We start from the raw sequence: 16,088 nt of genomic DNA, 5'->3' as shown, positions 1-16,088 counted from the left end.
CTAAATTTGAGCAAGCAACTGCTGTGAAAACAACAGTTCTAAAATATCCTATAATTCTACTGTCTTGTAAGTGGGTACAGTAGTAACTAGACTGTGCTGTGAAACAACATTTTGATTACTGAAATAAAATCTACAAGGCATATGTTCAAAGCTAGAGATATTTCCATGTCGTTTTGATAATTTGAAAATTTCCAAGGAAGGAGAACGCAGTCTCCATACTAAGAACATCCATTACTGACACAGAGAGGTGAAATTAGTTATAAGCTCTTTAATTTTATGAAATATCTCAAAAATGTTTCTGTGATATAATTCTGACACTCTTGATGCTGCACTGTGAGATGCTGTGTAAACTCCTGACTAGTAATTCCAAGTCCTTCTCTACTGTGAAATTGGCTGTGACAGGTGATTGGTAAAGATAGTTAATACATATGTAATTAATATTTTTATTTAGGTAAGCATAAATTGCATTTGTTTTGGGGAGACACGAGAAAAAACCTGTTACTCCTGTAACCACCTTAACACCAATTATGAAACTTTAGTTTTGCTCATTTTTTTAAATTAGTAGTTTTTATCTAATGTTTTTGACTTCTCTAGTATATTACCTTCTTTAAACAATAAACATCACTTTTCTTGTTAGGTATCAAAATGAAACAATTTTCCTGACACAATGAGAAAACTGTAAGGAATGTTTTTATCAATGTGTCAATCTTTCTGCTGTCAAATTACAAAGAGGAGAAAGCTGCTGCAAGCTATTAACAGCCTGGTTCTACAGGAAAGTTAAATTCTGAATGAGAAGTTTTCCTTGCTCTTATCCCAGATTAAGTGGGAGGAGAAATGCTTGAAAATGCTTATTTTCAATTCTGTGTCACTGTGTGTGGAGTAGCTACTTTAAGAGAAAACCAGAGTGCCAACTCTTTTAGCAGTCTGAGAGCTGAATTTCTTCCCTGGAAATCAGAATCATATCAGAGGGATGGATAAAGAAATTATGCTGAATGTGGGGCATCAGCCATATTATCTATGGCATTAAATTAAGTCACTGGATTTATTAATGGGTGGGTATTTGTGTCAAATGTATAGAGAGATGAGTTTCTGGTATGCTTCAGAAGATGATCTGTGATTTCAGATGACCAAAAAAAAGTTACTGTTCAGGCTTTTTTAGTTGCACAAACTCTTAGATCAAGGAACATACATCTGTAAAAACATGCTTGGGTTATTGAGGCTTCCTTTAGATGAATTGTAAGCCTTTTGACTGAAATTTTCATGGCTTTGTAACACGTGCTGGAAAAGCAGAAAGCAAAATACTTCTGAGAAGTAATCCCAACTTCTTATTACACATAGAAATTCATCATGCTGTGGCAGTGGTGGTGATCTGCAGGCTCTCTCACCCCAAGATGATGTGATCCAGGTGGTGGCTGCCTCTCCCAAGAGTCCAGCAAGGGAATGGTGGCCCTTCCACTTCCAGCCCCCTGCTTTTCCTGCTGAAACCAGCCCCCAGCACTGGTGTGGGTGCTATTGAATATTCCACGCTAAAGCTTCACCTCCTTTTTCTGTAACGGTAACACTCAGACACAGACACCTCTGGGAGGCAGGTTTTGGCACTTGGAAAAATGAGGGATTTGGCCAGATCGTAAAGAGAAAAGTGCTTTGGTTCTGAATTATGCTTTATCCCACTAGCCTGTGTTTCTGTTGCCTATTCAGTGGCCCAGGAGCTCATAAGCAGAACAAGCTATTTAAAGTCCTCTTCCATGTGCCTTTAGGATGTCTAGTAGGTACTTGTAAAAATAATTCTCATACCCCATACTGATGTATGGTTAGAGCAGAGGTATTTGTTCTGTCTTTGATAGGAGCATGACTGAGAGGAGAGGCATGTATGGCTCAAGGGGGAATTTTAGGCTTGCTGCAAGGTTTCATTATCTGCTGGAAGGTGTTGGGAAAGCACGTGATTAATACTTTTGGAGAAGAGTTCGAGAGGGACAGTTGCAGAAGATAGCCTATGTGTGTGGGGGAGTGTGTATTTTATGTATCAGTGTGTGTTTGTAAGTAAGAGGTAAAAAGTCTGAAATTTTTATTGTAGCTAACAAGGGTGAACTTGTTCAGAAGCTTTTTTTTTTTTTTTTTTCTGAAGCTTTTTGTCTGAATTTAGCAAACATCTTGAAAAGGCAGGTGCAATTACCTGAGAATACCACTCCCATTCAATCAGTGCTGTTTAGGAACAAAAAAGTAGCTTGGAGGTTGGGAAAAATACAGTTAAAAGAGAGAGAAGTGAATGCTTGTCAGTTCCATCAGACCAAAATTTGATAAAGGCCTTTGATACTTGATTACTTAAGAAAACTTTTTGAAGTTAACCATGCTCACTTGCTCAAAATGTACAAGGATGCAGCTGGCAATTTTTTGTCATACAAATAATCGAATACTGATTGATTAATTAAAGCTGCCTTGGGTCATGTAATTTTTTTTTGGTAAAATGGCAATGTGCATCTAATGTATTACAAATGTAGTCAAATAGATTATTTGTTAATCAAAAATTAAAGCAGAGGGAATTTATTTTCCTTTAATTATTTGACACCACAAAACTTGTGGGATAGAGATGTACTGGTTCCATGAATTGGAAAGTTTGAAAGTTGCATTGGATGGCTTTTGTTTATCTCCATCCTTCTTATTTTTGTAGGAAATTCCACTTACCTGGATGACCACGGACCACCTCCTCAAAAGGTAGGCTGTTGTTATTTTGTATTTGCTTTATCCTTACTTAGTTGGCTTTTGTTTCTGACTCATTGTATGTTTACTCGTGTGCCAAGCAACTCTGCTGAGTTTACATCAACAGCATGTGGCCTTTCCCACTTTTTACCCCCCAGATGTTTTCAGATGTTTGTAAGTAACTTGGGTTAAAATGCATTAAGGTAATGGAATTTTTCTCACTGAGTCAAGGGAGACAGGGATTTAGTGGTTTTATCTGTCAGCACTTTCATGCAAAAAACCAAGACACCACAGTTGTAACTCATCTGGCAGGTGAAGATGGCCTTTGGCTGGCAGCATTTTCTGGAACTTGGGTTCTGCTGCAAAAACAATACTTGAAGCAGGTCAGTAGGATAAATTTAATGAATGTGAGTCATGAGCCCTTATTTAGGAATAAGGTTCACTGTTCCTATCATATGGGACTGCGCTGCATAAGCTTTTCCCTTATGTCATCATGGCACCTCATGACATTTCAGGTTAGGAAGGGCACTGTGATAATTTCTTCAAGAGAAAAAAAGTGGAAATAGGTATTTAGAGTATCCTGATTTGTTTTTCTTTGTTTTACCCTGTGTTGGTTTGTTCTCTAAACAGATTTGTTACTATATTATGCCTGTCTTTCCTGTTAAAGTTCCTTTTGCACGGTGCAGACCTGTACTGAAAGGGCAGACTATCTCACTTTTGTGGCCCACCATGGATGCTAGTGCAGCAGGTGACAGTGAGTAGTTAGAGAGGGGATGGGTGTGAGTAGCCACTGCCTCTGGTGGTAGCCCTCCCTCATCTCTGTTCAGCTGACCATGAAGTCACATCCTGAGCCACAGGCCTTGAGTTGAAGTGATCAACCACATGTGTGCACCTGTGTGGTGAAACAGTTGGCTTCTGATCAGCAGGAGGAGGATAATGTGGAAAGCAATTCCACTTAGCTTAGTTATTAGTGAAAACAGGAATCTGGGTTTCTTCAACTTTTTTCTGGGCAACAAAATCTGCAATTTTCAGCTGGTATGTGAGTATTTGTACTTGTTAAAGTTCAGATGGCTCACTTGGAGGAATGATGTACATTTGATTTTCTTCCTGTCAACAAAATTGCTCAAATTACAAAAGTAAATGGATGTAGACAGAAGTGACAAAATCAACCTGTTGTGTTTATCATTGCAAACTGAGATAAGACACAAGTATGCTAAGGCTAAACAAATGTTTCACACTAAAATCTGTTTAGCGCTCTCTGCTTCTTTTAAAATACATTTTTCTTTTTTAATTTAGTACCAGCTGCTTCTCTTGTCCAGGAGCACAACAGGCTGCATGAAATAAAGAATTATGTTTGTTGTGTCTTCACAGTGAGCACTCTCCTTCGAAGACTAAAGCAATGCTTATTCAAAACCTGTATTTCTCATGCTTGCATTAGCATTCAGAAATAAGCTGTTCTTGTAAGGAAAAGGCTTCCATCTAGATAAGGGTTTTTAACCCTGAAAACTTCATTCAGATTTTGGTACTTTTTCTTCAGGCATTTTGCATTACTCATTAATGGTGCTGTGGATAGGACCCATACTCCCATGGGCAGTAGCAATTGGACAGATTTATCCAACCCAGATACTTTTCTGTTTACACTGTGAAAATATCTTTTGCCTGTCTAAACATGTAATTTTGGGCCATGTTCACACAGCCTCATCCAGCTGCAGCTCAGTTGTCTGTAGAAAGGACAGCTGATTAGATAGCTACTCATTGGTTGGGTAGATACTCTTTGATTAGCTACCTACAGTCAGTAAAGTTTGTGGCCTTCCTCTGTAGTCATCCTCACTCCTGGAAACTTGATGAAAAGCTCAGCAGAGTAACAGGCTATATAGGATTGTGTAAGTTAAAAGTATTTTTGCTTTTTGAAGTATTTGCCCGTGTTTCAAAAACATTGATAAAATATGAATCATTTTGATCATCCCTTGGACAAACCTGCTTATTCTTTAGTTGCTTGCTTTTTTTGTTTTGTTTTTTATTCCTCTGATCAAAATATGGGTGGGGATTGATGGATCCCCAGCTAATTCCTGGTATTTGCTTGGGGTCATGCTTTGAACTAAGATGCTCTTGCTTTGCAAATCTCATGCATTGCATTTTTTGGCTAAGTGCAGTTATTTACCCTCTTACAGCTTCATATCTGAACTGTGAACTCTGTGGGTGTGAGTGAAATTCACTGTAATTGTCATTATCTTTCAAGTAGCCTCCATTCACATGACTTGATAGCTGACTTTGTTTAAACTAACAGATGGTTAAGTTCTATGCATGCTTTTACTCCACATACAAAAAGGCATCAGAAGAAATCGGTCCTGACTCCAACATTTGAAGTATTTCATTATAAAATGCTGAAATGCTAGAAGTAGAGATAATGAACAACAGTGCATTGCCTGAGGTTGAAATGACTGGTAGCTAATATGGGCAGTGTGTAGTTAGCTGTAGGGGAAGGCCACCAGCAGTTGATAGTTGATACGCACTGGACCGTAGCTGTTTTGCAGAGTACATTCCAGTGTTTGTAGGAAATCATATTAGTTTTGGCTCTTTGTCATGGCTAGGTGCCAGAGGTTTGGATTTTTTTAAATACCCGTGTGGGGCTTTTTTCCCCAGTGGAAGAGCTGAAAATAGCACTTGTTCTTGTAATAAGGAATTAGCATCATCACATTTCAGGAGAACAGGGTACTGGTCTGTGTTTTTCAGATAAGGTGGCAGCAGCAATTTTCGCAGTGCAAGCAAAGAATGAAAGCCTGGCTCACTTCTGTTCCTAAGCATTGCTGGTGTGGTTCTGATTCTTCTCAAAGACCATGTGAGACAGCTTTTATGGTGTTCCCCAGTAAAGGTTTACTTGGCTGTTCAAGATGAGCAGCGGTTATCCTTGCCAGTGATATGGAGGTAATGTGTCTAGGTGTGGTGGTTTGATCCTGGCTGGAGGCCAGGCACCCACCAAACCCTCTCTGTCTCTCCCACCCTCAACTAGACAGGAGAGAGAAAACATAGCAGAAGGCTCGTGAGCTAAGGACAAGCAGACATTACTCACCAATTATAGTCACGGGCAAAACATTCACCTTGGAGAAATTAATTGAATTTGCTGCTAATCAAAATCAGAGTAGGATAATGAGAAGTAAAACAAATCTTAAAACACCTTTCCCCCACCTCTCCTCCCTTGCAAGCTTAACTTTATTCCCAATTCCCTACCTCTTTCCCACCAGCAGCACAGGGAGACAGGGAGTGGGGATTAGAAACATGTTGTGTCTGCCTCTGCTTCCTCCTCAGGGGGAGGAGGCCTTCTCCCTCTCCAGTGCACAATCCCTCCCGTGGGAGACTGTTCTCCACGAACTTCTCCAGTGTGAGTTCTTGCCACAAGCTTCAGTTCTTCATGAACTGTTCAAATGTGGATTCCTTCCACGGGGTGCAGTTCTTCAGAAGCAGACTGATCCTGCCAGCATGGGTCCCCCATGGAGTCACTAAGTCCTGCTGAGAAAACTTTTCTTCTCTCCATGAGTCAACATGTCCTTCCAGGAACCTCCATGGGTTATAGGTGGACCTGTGCTCCTCTGTGGACCTCCATGGGCTCCAGGAGCACAGCTGCTTCCCCATGGTCTTCACAATGGGCTGCAGGGGAATCTCATTGTGGGCATGTGGAGCATCTCCTCCCCCTCTTTCGTCATGTACCTGGGTGACTGCAGGGCTGTTCCTCTCACACATTCTCATGCCTCTTTTCTCTGGCCACAAATTACTTATGCACAATAACATTTTTTCCTTCTTAAAAATGTTATCTCAGAGACAGTACTGCGGCGAGGCGTATGTGGCCCAAAGGGTCAGTGTCCGGCTAGCCAAGGGTAATGGCCGACACCCAGCTGCAATTCCCTGCCAGCACCCCTCGGCATCTGGTGGCCTTGGGCTGTGCTGGCTGCGGACAGGCTCTCGCTGCTGGTCAGACGAGAAAAGGAGCAGGACACTCTCTGGGGGTGAAGTCAGTTTATTGATGTTCCCAAGAAACCAACTAAGGAGCAACCAACCTGGGAGTTGCCCGGAATGGAGGGTGGAACAGGGTTATAAAGGGGGTGGGCATACAAAGGAGGGGTTTACACTGAACCAATAAGGGAGAACCAGGGAGTGAACACGACATAAGGGGCATGAGGGAAAACCCAATCAATACAAAGTAAGGGAGGGGCCCCGGGACCACAGCCAATCATAACCCCCCTAGGGAAGAAGATTCTGGCAAAATAGGAGGAGTGGGGATGATTGACTGGGCCCGGGGAGGAGAAACAAATGTACATATAAGGATATTAGGGGGAGGAGGAATTACATAACTAAAGGGACTGACAACCCCAATGGCGGGAGTTGCCATGGGAACAACATAACAGACAGGTCTATTGCCAGAAAAACAGGGAGGGCAGAACCATTATCAAACAGGGGGGGAAACAATTCAGAGAATAGGGGAGCAAACAAATAAACTTAACGAACACACTACAACACAGAACTACCATTCCTGATTGGCTTGGCCTTGGCCAGCAGTGGGTCTGTCTAGGAGGCAGCTGGTGTTGGTTTCATTGGACATGGGAGAAACTTCTGGCAGCTTCTCATAGAAGCCACTCCTGCAGTCCCCTCAGTAGTAGCAGAACTTTGCCATGTATACTGAATACACAAACATGGGCCACTCTTCTTTGGTCCTTAGGCACCAAAGACTTCAGAAGATGGGCCAATCCTAGGCTGTTCATGAGTTCTGAGACAGATCTCTGTGTCCTTCTCTTCAGGTAGATGCAACCTCCAGTAGCCCTAGCATACCTCTGGTGTTTCTGGTGTTAGTATGTGACAGATAGAAAAGGAATGCATTTGAGCAAAACAGCCACTGCTGGTGGTTCTACACTGCCAGTGAAAGTTGACTTTTTTCCTATTTCAAATCTCTGTCTGACTTCCTGGCTTTTTTTTTTTTTTTTTTTTTTTAGATAAGTTTCTGAAAGCATAAATTTTACAAAGTTTGCTAACTGATAATTTGTTTATCCTTTTTCTGTAGATTGATGTTTAAGTGAGGCCTTGGTTTTCAAAAACACCTTTGAAATGGATGTGCATTAATGGCTGATGGTGTTCACTGGATATATTTCATGTCTGAGCATTTCTGCAAATAAAATGGGTGTATTTTGTTCCAGTATTTAGACCAGCCATTTCCTTATCAGATCCTCCCAAGATTTTTTTGCTCCATCCAAGATGGTGAAACTGGCCTTGGAGGACAAATGATATGAACTTTATCAGACCTACAGTTGTTCTTGATTGAAAGCTTTTCCCTGAGAACTTGGCAAGAGCATCAAGATATGTCCCTGTTTCAGCAGAAATGACATATATATTTGTGGGGGAGCTGTGCACATAGCACACAGATAAATTACACTGAAGTAGTCTATTCTCCTTTTCTTGATGGTTTTCCCTTGGGTTGCCTGTCATGGACCCAGTATATCTTTTGGCAGCTTCTTAGTGTCAGCAAGACACTATGCTTAGCATGTGTGACAGTGCTTCAAAGCTTTAAATGAATACAAAAATGGATGGGGGTCAGGATCAGGTCAAAATGAATCTAAATAAGAGGCATACACAAAATAAATTTTATCTGATTTTATTGGTTTAAATCTTGAAAGTGGATAAGTATTCTTTTCACCGTTCTTTCAGTTCTTAGGTAGTAATTATGTGCTAATTGTTCTTGTTTTTCTTATGGAGCAAGACTACCATAGCACAATGGAATATACCATATACCATAGCACAATAGAATCATTTGGAAAAGTCCTCTAAGATCATTGAGTCCAATTGTTAACTTAGCCAACACTGTGTTCACCACTATGGGAAAAGGTAGCAGAATCCTTGCGTGGACACACTTTGGTGTGTCATACTGTACCCAGTCCTAGACACTCTCCATTGTCAACTAGATTATTTATTCTTTTTTATTTGACTTTAAATCTTACTGAAATATTATTTCAGCATTGTCCCCTTTACACTTGAGTTTTTATGTTCATCAGGTTTATGCCAGTTTTATTTTTTCCTAGAATTTTGATAGCAGAATTAAGACATTAAGGTAATGGCTTAGAGCTGTGTACTTTTTTAGTTTTTTAGTTTTGATTATTTATTTTTTAGTGGATACTTCATGCTTCATTTGAAATAGTGTTTTAGTTCTAGCTATCCCTTATGAGAACATGGTTTTAACCCTTCAGCTCTCTACAGTCTTGAGTGATTGATTTGTTAGGGATTAAGTGCTTGATTTGAAGTCAGCCAAACAAAGAACCAATTAAAAAAATAAACAACAAACCAACCGACTCCACAATACTTAGAACCAAGCAAGATTTGTTTTCTTTTAGGTATATACTTACTAGGGATTTTAAGAGCATGAATAGTAGTGTTGTTTTTGATAGAGTTGAAACTGTCTAATTTAGCTTTAATTGAAAAATGGGCAGATTATCTTTAAAGTAATTGTTCCAGGACAGGCTAGGAAAGATTTCAGTGATTTAAAAAATATTCTATCCTGCTTATAAAATGAAGACTTGAGATTATTGGGCAGTGTACAAATTTTCAGCTAGCAGAAATCATCAGAATTTAGCAACGCTAAAATAGAGTAAGTAATTTCCTACGGTTACCAGGCTTAGTACTTGGCTGATAAAATACGAAGAGAGAATTCACCAAGTGCCTTAACCACAAAGATCCTTTTTAGAGTTTGAAGCAGTTTTACAGTAAAACTGAGCTCTTAGGCCTAGTACAGCCAATAAAATACTACGATTTAAGAAACCCATAAAGCATTTCTCCACTTCCCTCTGTTTACTAGAAGCAGTGTGTTGTGGTTTAACCCAGCCAGCAACCAAGCCCCACACGGCCACTCACTCTCCCACCAGCAGGACTGGGGAGAAAATGGGAAGGATAAAAGGTAAAACATTCATGAGCTGAGATAATGACAGTTTAATAGGGAAATCAAAAGCCACACACACAAGCAAAGCAAAGCAAGGGATTAATTCACAGCTTCCCATGGGCAGGCTGGTGTTCAGCCACCTCCAGGAGAGCGGGGCCCCACCACACGTAACAGTGACTTTAGGAAGACAAGCCCTGTCACTCCAAATATTCCTCCTGCCTCCTTCTTCTCCCCACTTTATATACTGGACATGATGTCATATGGTCTGGAGCATCCCTTTGGATATCCCAGTTGGGGTCAACTATCCAGCTGTATCTCCTTCCAATCCCCAGGCACCCTCAATCTACTTGCCAAAATAAAAGCACACAGAAGACCTTGGCTGTGTGTAAGGCCTGGTCAGCAATAATAAAAAGTCTCTATATTATAACAGAGTATCTCTGTATTTATGCTGTGTTCAGCACAAATCCAAAACAGCCCCATAATAGCCACTGTAAAGAAAATTAACTCTATCCTAGCTAAAACTAGCATACAGTATAAAATATTTGTAGAATAATTGGTTTATGTTCTTTTTAAACTGTGTTTTCATTCCTTGTAAATGATAGTATCTCAAGGGAAGAAAAATCTGGTTTTTACAGAGTATTACCCCATTGTCTGTTATTCATAATTCTTTGCAGTTCTGCTGAAGCAGGTGGTGAATGATACAGCACTGTAATAGTATGGAGATATATCCAAAGGCTGGAATTGTATCTCTACTATTAAGTGTGAATTGGATCATAAAAATATATGAATTATACTGGAGCACTAATTTGTTTGTTTTGTTCACTTTAATTTATTGCTCAAGAATCTTAAGGATGAAACAATCACTTGATTCCATGATTTATCAAAATAGATGATTACTTACTTTTTAATACAACTTCAGTTTATAGCATATCAGAAAGTTGTTGATGTGGGGAGGCTGACTGATCATAAATGGAAGTACAGAGAGACTTGGGAAATTAAAGCCAGATTGCCTGTCACAAGAAGATAAATCTGTGAGGGTTTCTGTGCATGCTGATGTCTTGCAAAAATTTAAACAGTAGTGAGCTGGATTTTTACTAAGCCTGACATTTGCAGCCCTTAAATTTTAAAAGACTTAGCAGGTATGCAGGTTTTGTGACTACTGAAGTAGTCTGTAGTTTTTATCTAATTTCAAAGATGCTTGGAAAATATTTTGCCTTTTGGTGGTACTTTAATTGTCATGCTGTGTGTGTGCTTAAAGGTGAATCTTGCTTATCTCTGGCATTAATCCAGCAGCCTACCCAGTATTCCCAAAATAGAAAAAAATTTAATATCACCAAATTTTCAACCTGTAGGTTTTGTTCTATGTCACACGCTGTAGCTAAAGAAGTACACAAGGCATAATCACAATTTCTGAAGCTAGTAAAGCTCTGTGCTTTCATTGAAATTTAGGACATAATCCATTCTGAGATGGTCTTTGTTCACCTGCAAATAATCTATGCAGATTATTACACAGCATATGAATATCTCTTAGAGATTACAGTTTTAGATTTCCAGCTGTCTAGTACATTCCTCTCTTCTTCCTTTCCTTCTTTTCATGATTGGAAGATATTCATAAACTAGCACATTATATGTTATAGGTCATGGCAACTCAATCATAACTGCCTTTTTATTAAGAAGTGGTGGATTATAATACCAATGTCCAATTGCAGCTGGGTCTGGATGACCTAAACCTTCAGTGGAAAAACAAATATCTGCCATTCTGCATAGAGATAACATGACAGAGTGTCTTTTGAGTGACAAATTGATTTGGTTTATCTTGCTGAGCCTTGAGACTCTGATGAGTATCACTCAGGTTTCTACCACATGTTTATATTTGTTAATGGTATTCTTAAATCATGAACTGAAGGAATTTTTGTAGCTCTGATGTTTGAAGGAAAAAAAAAATCTGAAAGTTGGGATGCTGGGGAGTGTTACAAAACTGAAAAAACAACCACCAAGTAAGAATTCTAGTATAATTTTGAAAGCCTCATGATTTTGAAGATGAGCTGATAGGTCCTGCCAGTCTTCTACTCGGGCTTTAAGAAAGGATAAAGTTTAATTCAGGAAACTGTAAATAGGAGTGAAGTACTCTGGAAAGGGTCATAAGCTTTAATCTGATAGGAGATTGTGAACATGCCTACGTGTGGTCAGGAGCAGAGTCAAAGCATCAGGCAAAGAGGACAGGGCTTTGTGGCTGGGCTGAAGAAGTCAGTGTGGGAGTGGCAGTATTACGGTGATTAAGGTGAAGGAGTTTGGGCAAAGTAGTTCTTGCCACAGCACCTACAGCATCCTGACGTCCTGGGGAGTGTGGAGGCCTTTGTGGCTGGCACTACTGGGGATTTGCAGTAGATGCAAGGAGAGCCTCCATCTGTTAAAATGGGAAGGAGTCATGCCCTGATCAGCAGGAATGAGGTTTGGTTTTCCTCTGATCAAGTCAAATTAATAATTTCAAAGTGCAGAAGAGTGAAATGGGAGCACTTGATATTGGGCCTCCTCTGTTACTGACTCTGTTGTGCCATCTTCAGTACCACAAGATCCATTTGTGATTCAGGACATGGTTTGTAAGGGAAAGTATTTGGGGCATATAAGTAATTTTATTGATTTCTGCTGAGCTCTGGTTCTGCTGGAAGAGTTGGATAGCAGCATGTTGTCCTTCCTGTAGGTGCTTCTTGGCGTTGTTACTTCCAAGTAAAGAGACCGTGCCATGAACTAGATTTTAATCTGCTCCCTGCAGGAGCTATGGAAGGAACTCCCTTTGAGTTCCTGCAAGTATGCAGAGCAAGAGCACCTCAGAGACAGCTCATTGGTGATGAGCGTGTGGGTTACAGTCCAGCAGAACTGGCCTGTTTTACGAAATTTAGATCTAATTATGGCTATAAACAAACTTTCTTTCATACTGTGATTGGCTTATGAAGTGTCTGTTCAAAGTACAGTGGAAAAGACAAGCACACTAGAGACTATAAAACAGAGTGTGGAGTTACTGAAAGGGAGCCTGAAGTAAAGGACAAACTGAAACTCAGCATGACAGTCCTTGGCAATGGTGATTGCGCTAGTCAACCAATCAATAGTCAACCACAATAGCTACCGAAGAGTTAAACCTGAATGTGAAGAAAGACAAGTGCATGCAGAGGAATAAATTACTCAGTCTGCCACTCACCACATTCAAATCCAGTATTATTGGCTCCCCGGGTGAATTTGTGAATATTGCACTGGAAGGACAGAAGCAACCATAAGGTGGTGAGGTTACTTAAGGGAATGCCAGGGCTGTGAAGTATTATAAAAAGTTTTAAAACCAGGCTTAGTTACTTAATATCTCTCATTTTGCAAGTATCCAATATAAACATGTGGGTTGGATGTGATAGGATTTACTACTTAAACAGAGAATAACTGTGCCAGTGTGTTCTGAGCACATCACAGAATGTACTAAACCCTGGGCTCCGAAGGAAAAACGGCAATTTTAAACTTTACAGTTCCAAGATACATATAATGTGATGCTGCTCTGGAGGTAAAATCAGTCTTGCACAAATTCTGCAGCTTAAGGGGTTTTTGATATTGCAGGTTAAACCTTCTAGTGGAAAATGGGGTAATTAAAGTGACACTAAAATTCTTAACCTACCTGACCTCATGCTAATTCTCTCAACAAATACCAGTATCATGTTCTTAGATAATTTGTCTGCTTTATCTTCTTACAAGGTGGGTGCCTACCAGAAAGATAACTTCCACAATGTGATTAACTTAAAAAGAGAAAAATATACTGCTTTTCATAAGAAAGCTAATGAGGGTCTTCCAATTTTTTTTTCTGTTGTAATCTGGATTCACTCGTGTAGGGCAAAGAAGAAAAAGAGCAATAGCTTTGTTCTGCATCCCTCTGCATCTATAGTAGGGACAGTGCCATATTCTTTGATGCTTCTAAACTCTGGCCTGAGATGTATTAAAAAGAGATATCTCCAAGATGTGAACAGAAACTGTTCAGTTCTCCTTGGCACTAGGGATACAAGGTACAGCACTGTATATGATTTTGGCCCCAAAAGAGGTGAACAAGTTGTGAACTGCAGAGGAAACCAAGAAGAATTCAGAAGAGGTTGAAAAGCGTGCTATGTTAATAAGGGCCAAAAGGAAAAGATTTAATTAGTCTAGAGATGGCAGTTGTACCCCGTCCCAAAGCAATTATCCATTTAGTAGGGTGATTCCCTGTCACCTGCTTCATCCCTGGAAGGAGCTGGAACTGAGCTGCCATCGCTTAAGTGCAAGTGAGTGTTGCTGGGTGATGAAAGCCAGGAGTGCCACTCACACCTCCAGAGGCTGCCTACTATCAGTGAGTACCTGAAAGTGCTGAGTGAACAGAGCATGTGCTCTCTGCCAACCTGTTTGACTTCGTATACATGTGCCTAGTTTGAATGTTGCTGCAACTTCACATGCCTGAAATAAACCTGGTTCTGCACTCCCTGTGGTGTGGGTAGTCTTGTGCAGCAGATTGGAAGTGCAGGGGTTTTGCTCTGCTGCAAACTGTTGTTGTAGACGAGTAAATGAGGTGTAAGGTATAAGATGAGCGAACCCAAACATGTTGACAAGATGCATCCAAAACTTTGAACATTAGAAACTGGATCTTTGTCCTTTTCTTTGTAACTTTCCCAGACTGTTATTGATGTTATTGTTGTTTCTATAGCTGCAGTATATTGTAATAGGACCTGATGGGAGACTTAATGGGAATAGTTGTCTGTGCTTTGAACTCAGTTCTTTTTAGATTTGTAAGTGTGTAGTGCTTCTTCACAGGAAAATTACTGCAAGTTTTGATTTTGGCTACACAGATCTGTCTTGTGGGACACATCAGGGACCATAGGCTTTGGCAAACACTTCATAGTAATGCTTTTCTTTAGTATTAATAAATTCGAGGACTGTCTACAACCAAGTTTCCTTTTGCTGCTGGTGCTCTGTGCTTATGTTTTCAATTTAGCTTGGTACTTAGGGATGTTGAGCCATTAGAGAACACATTTTGACTTAGTCTTCCAAATATGTCATCTGTCTGACAGATGAAATGCATTGTTTGTGGTGATGAGGGAGGAAGTCACCCTTTTTCAATTAAATTAGTTTCTTAATGAGAATGCAACAGAAGAATATTCTGTTTCTTCTTCTGCTTACTTTCCATGCTCCGCTACAGCTATATGACATCTAAACTTTGAAAACAAACAAATTTAATTTTTACCTTTTCTTGTGGTTTTCTTCTTTTCCCTTCGAGTGTATTTTCAGTGACCCATACAGATGACCATGCTGTCTGGTCTGCTTTAGAGTTGATTAATTCAAAAAGCTTGTCTCTGTCTAGCATCACTACACTCTACAGGTGACTGTTTATATAACTGGAACTGTGTGGTTTAGATGGGGAAGAAGGATTCCAGCTATATTTTGTTTACTTCCTTGTTCACCCTTCAGTCGTGTTTTCTACTGACATAACTTTGTGTTAGCAACTTTTCATTGTGATTGCTTTAAAAGTGAGCAAGTTGATACTTGTTTGAAATGAGAGTTTTGAGCAGCAGTTCCTGAACTTAATTTTGGAAGGCTTTCTCTTAGTGGCCTTTGAGTTTGTCATTAAAGACCATGGCAGGCTTGTGAAAAACTTCAGTTGAAAAGAGCATCCAATGTATCTGAGAAGATCTCAAAGCTGATGACTGAATTATCTGATCTGTCTTCATTCACAATGTGAGAACAGATATTCTCTGGAAATCATAGAAGATTAATTAAAAGCTAAATGCATGGTGGGTAAAAAAAATACTGGAACAAGTTGTGTAAGAAAAGCTTCAGGCAGCATGGAAGGATGTGCCTTTTAACATGCCATGTATAATTTTTGAGAACACTGGAGAAAGAAGAGAGGCACTGGAGAGAAATGGGCTTCTGACAGCTGTCAGGTTTGTAGTTACCTTATGAGTATCATCCTCCTCTCATGAGTCAAATGGGCCATTCCTTTGACCAATTAAGCCATTTTTAAAATTCTTATAATTCTGTGTCAGTTGGACAGGAAAATAAAATTAAGAGGTTGGACTGGGAGGATGTAATGCTGTATAAAGATATGCCAGCAAATGTTGCATTGTTTCCACAATCTTATCAGTACTTTGTGTGTTATTGGCCTTACTCACCTGATAAACATGGAGCACTGCCTGACCACAGGTTAGTGTCTGCTCAGAAAGGAGAAGCCAGTTCTGGCATCTGCTTCTGGCCCCACTTGTGTGTAAGGACAGGGGTCACTTACTTGCAGGAGGTGTGAATAAAGTATCCACTGTACTGAAACGAGTCAGAGACTGACACCTGGGCAACTTGTACCTGGACTGGGAGATTTTTGGCAAATGGGCAAAATTGTAATGGATTTGTCTCAGTAAAAGTGGAATAATTTAGGCCTATGATTGAATCCCTACATCGCTGATGCTACAAGTAATTATCCAGCCTAAAT

At 40.0% G+C, this 16,088-nt stretch overlaps 1 protein-coding gene across 1 annotated transcript in view; it reads left to right on the top strand.

Annotated features, from left to right (window-relative positions):
- The window catches only part of UST (uronyl 2-sulfotransferase), a 152,027-nt gene that overhangs the window by 52,498 nt on the left and 83,441 nt on the right, over positions 1 to 16,088 (top strand). The window contains exon 2 of the mRNA XM_058021486.1: positions 2,669 to 2,712. Coding sequence (XP_057877469.1) covers positions 2,669 to 2,712 — 44 coding nt within the window. The remainder of the gene's footprint in view (positions 1 to 2,668; positions 2,713 to 16,088) is intronic.

The sequence above is a fragment of the Melospiza georgiana genome, chromosome 3, assembly GCF_028018845.1.
Source record: "Melospiza georgiana isolate bMelGeo1 chromosome 3, bMelGeo1.pri, whole genome shotgun sequence".
Lineage (NCBI taxonomy): Eukaryota > Metazoa > Chordata > Aves > Passeriformes > Passerellidae > Melospiza > Melospiza georgiana.
The sequence above is the reverse complement of the archived record's forward strand: the minus strand, read 5'-3'. Positions and strand labels throughout refer to the sequence as shown.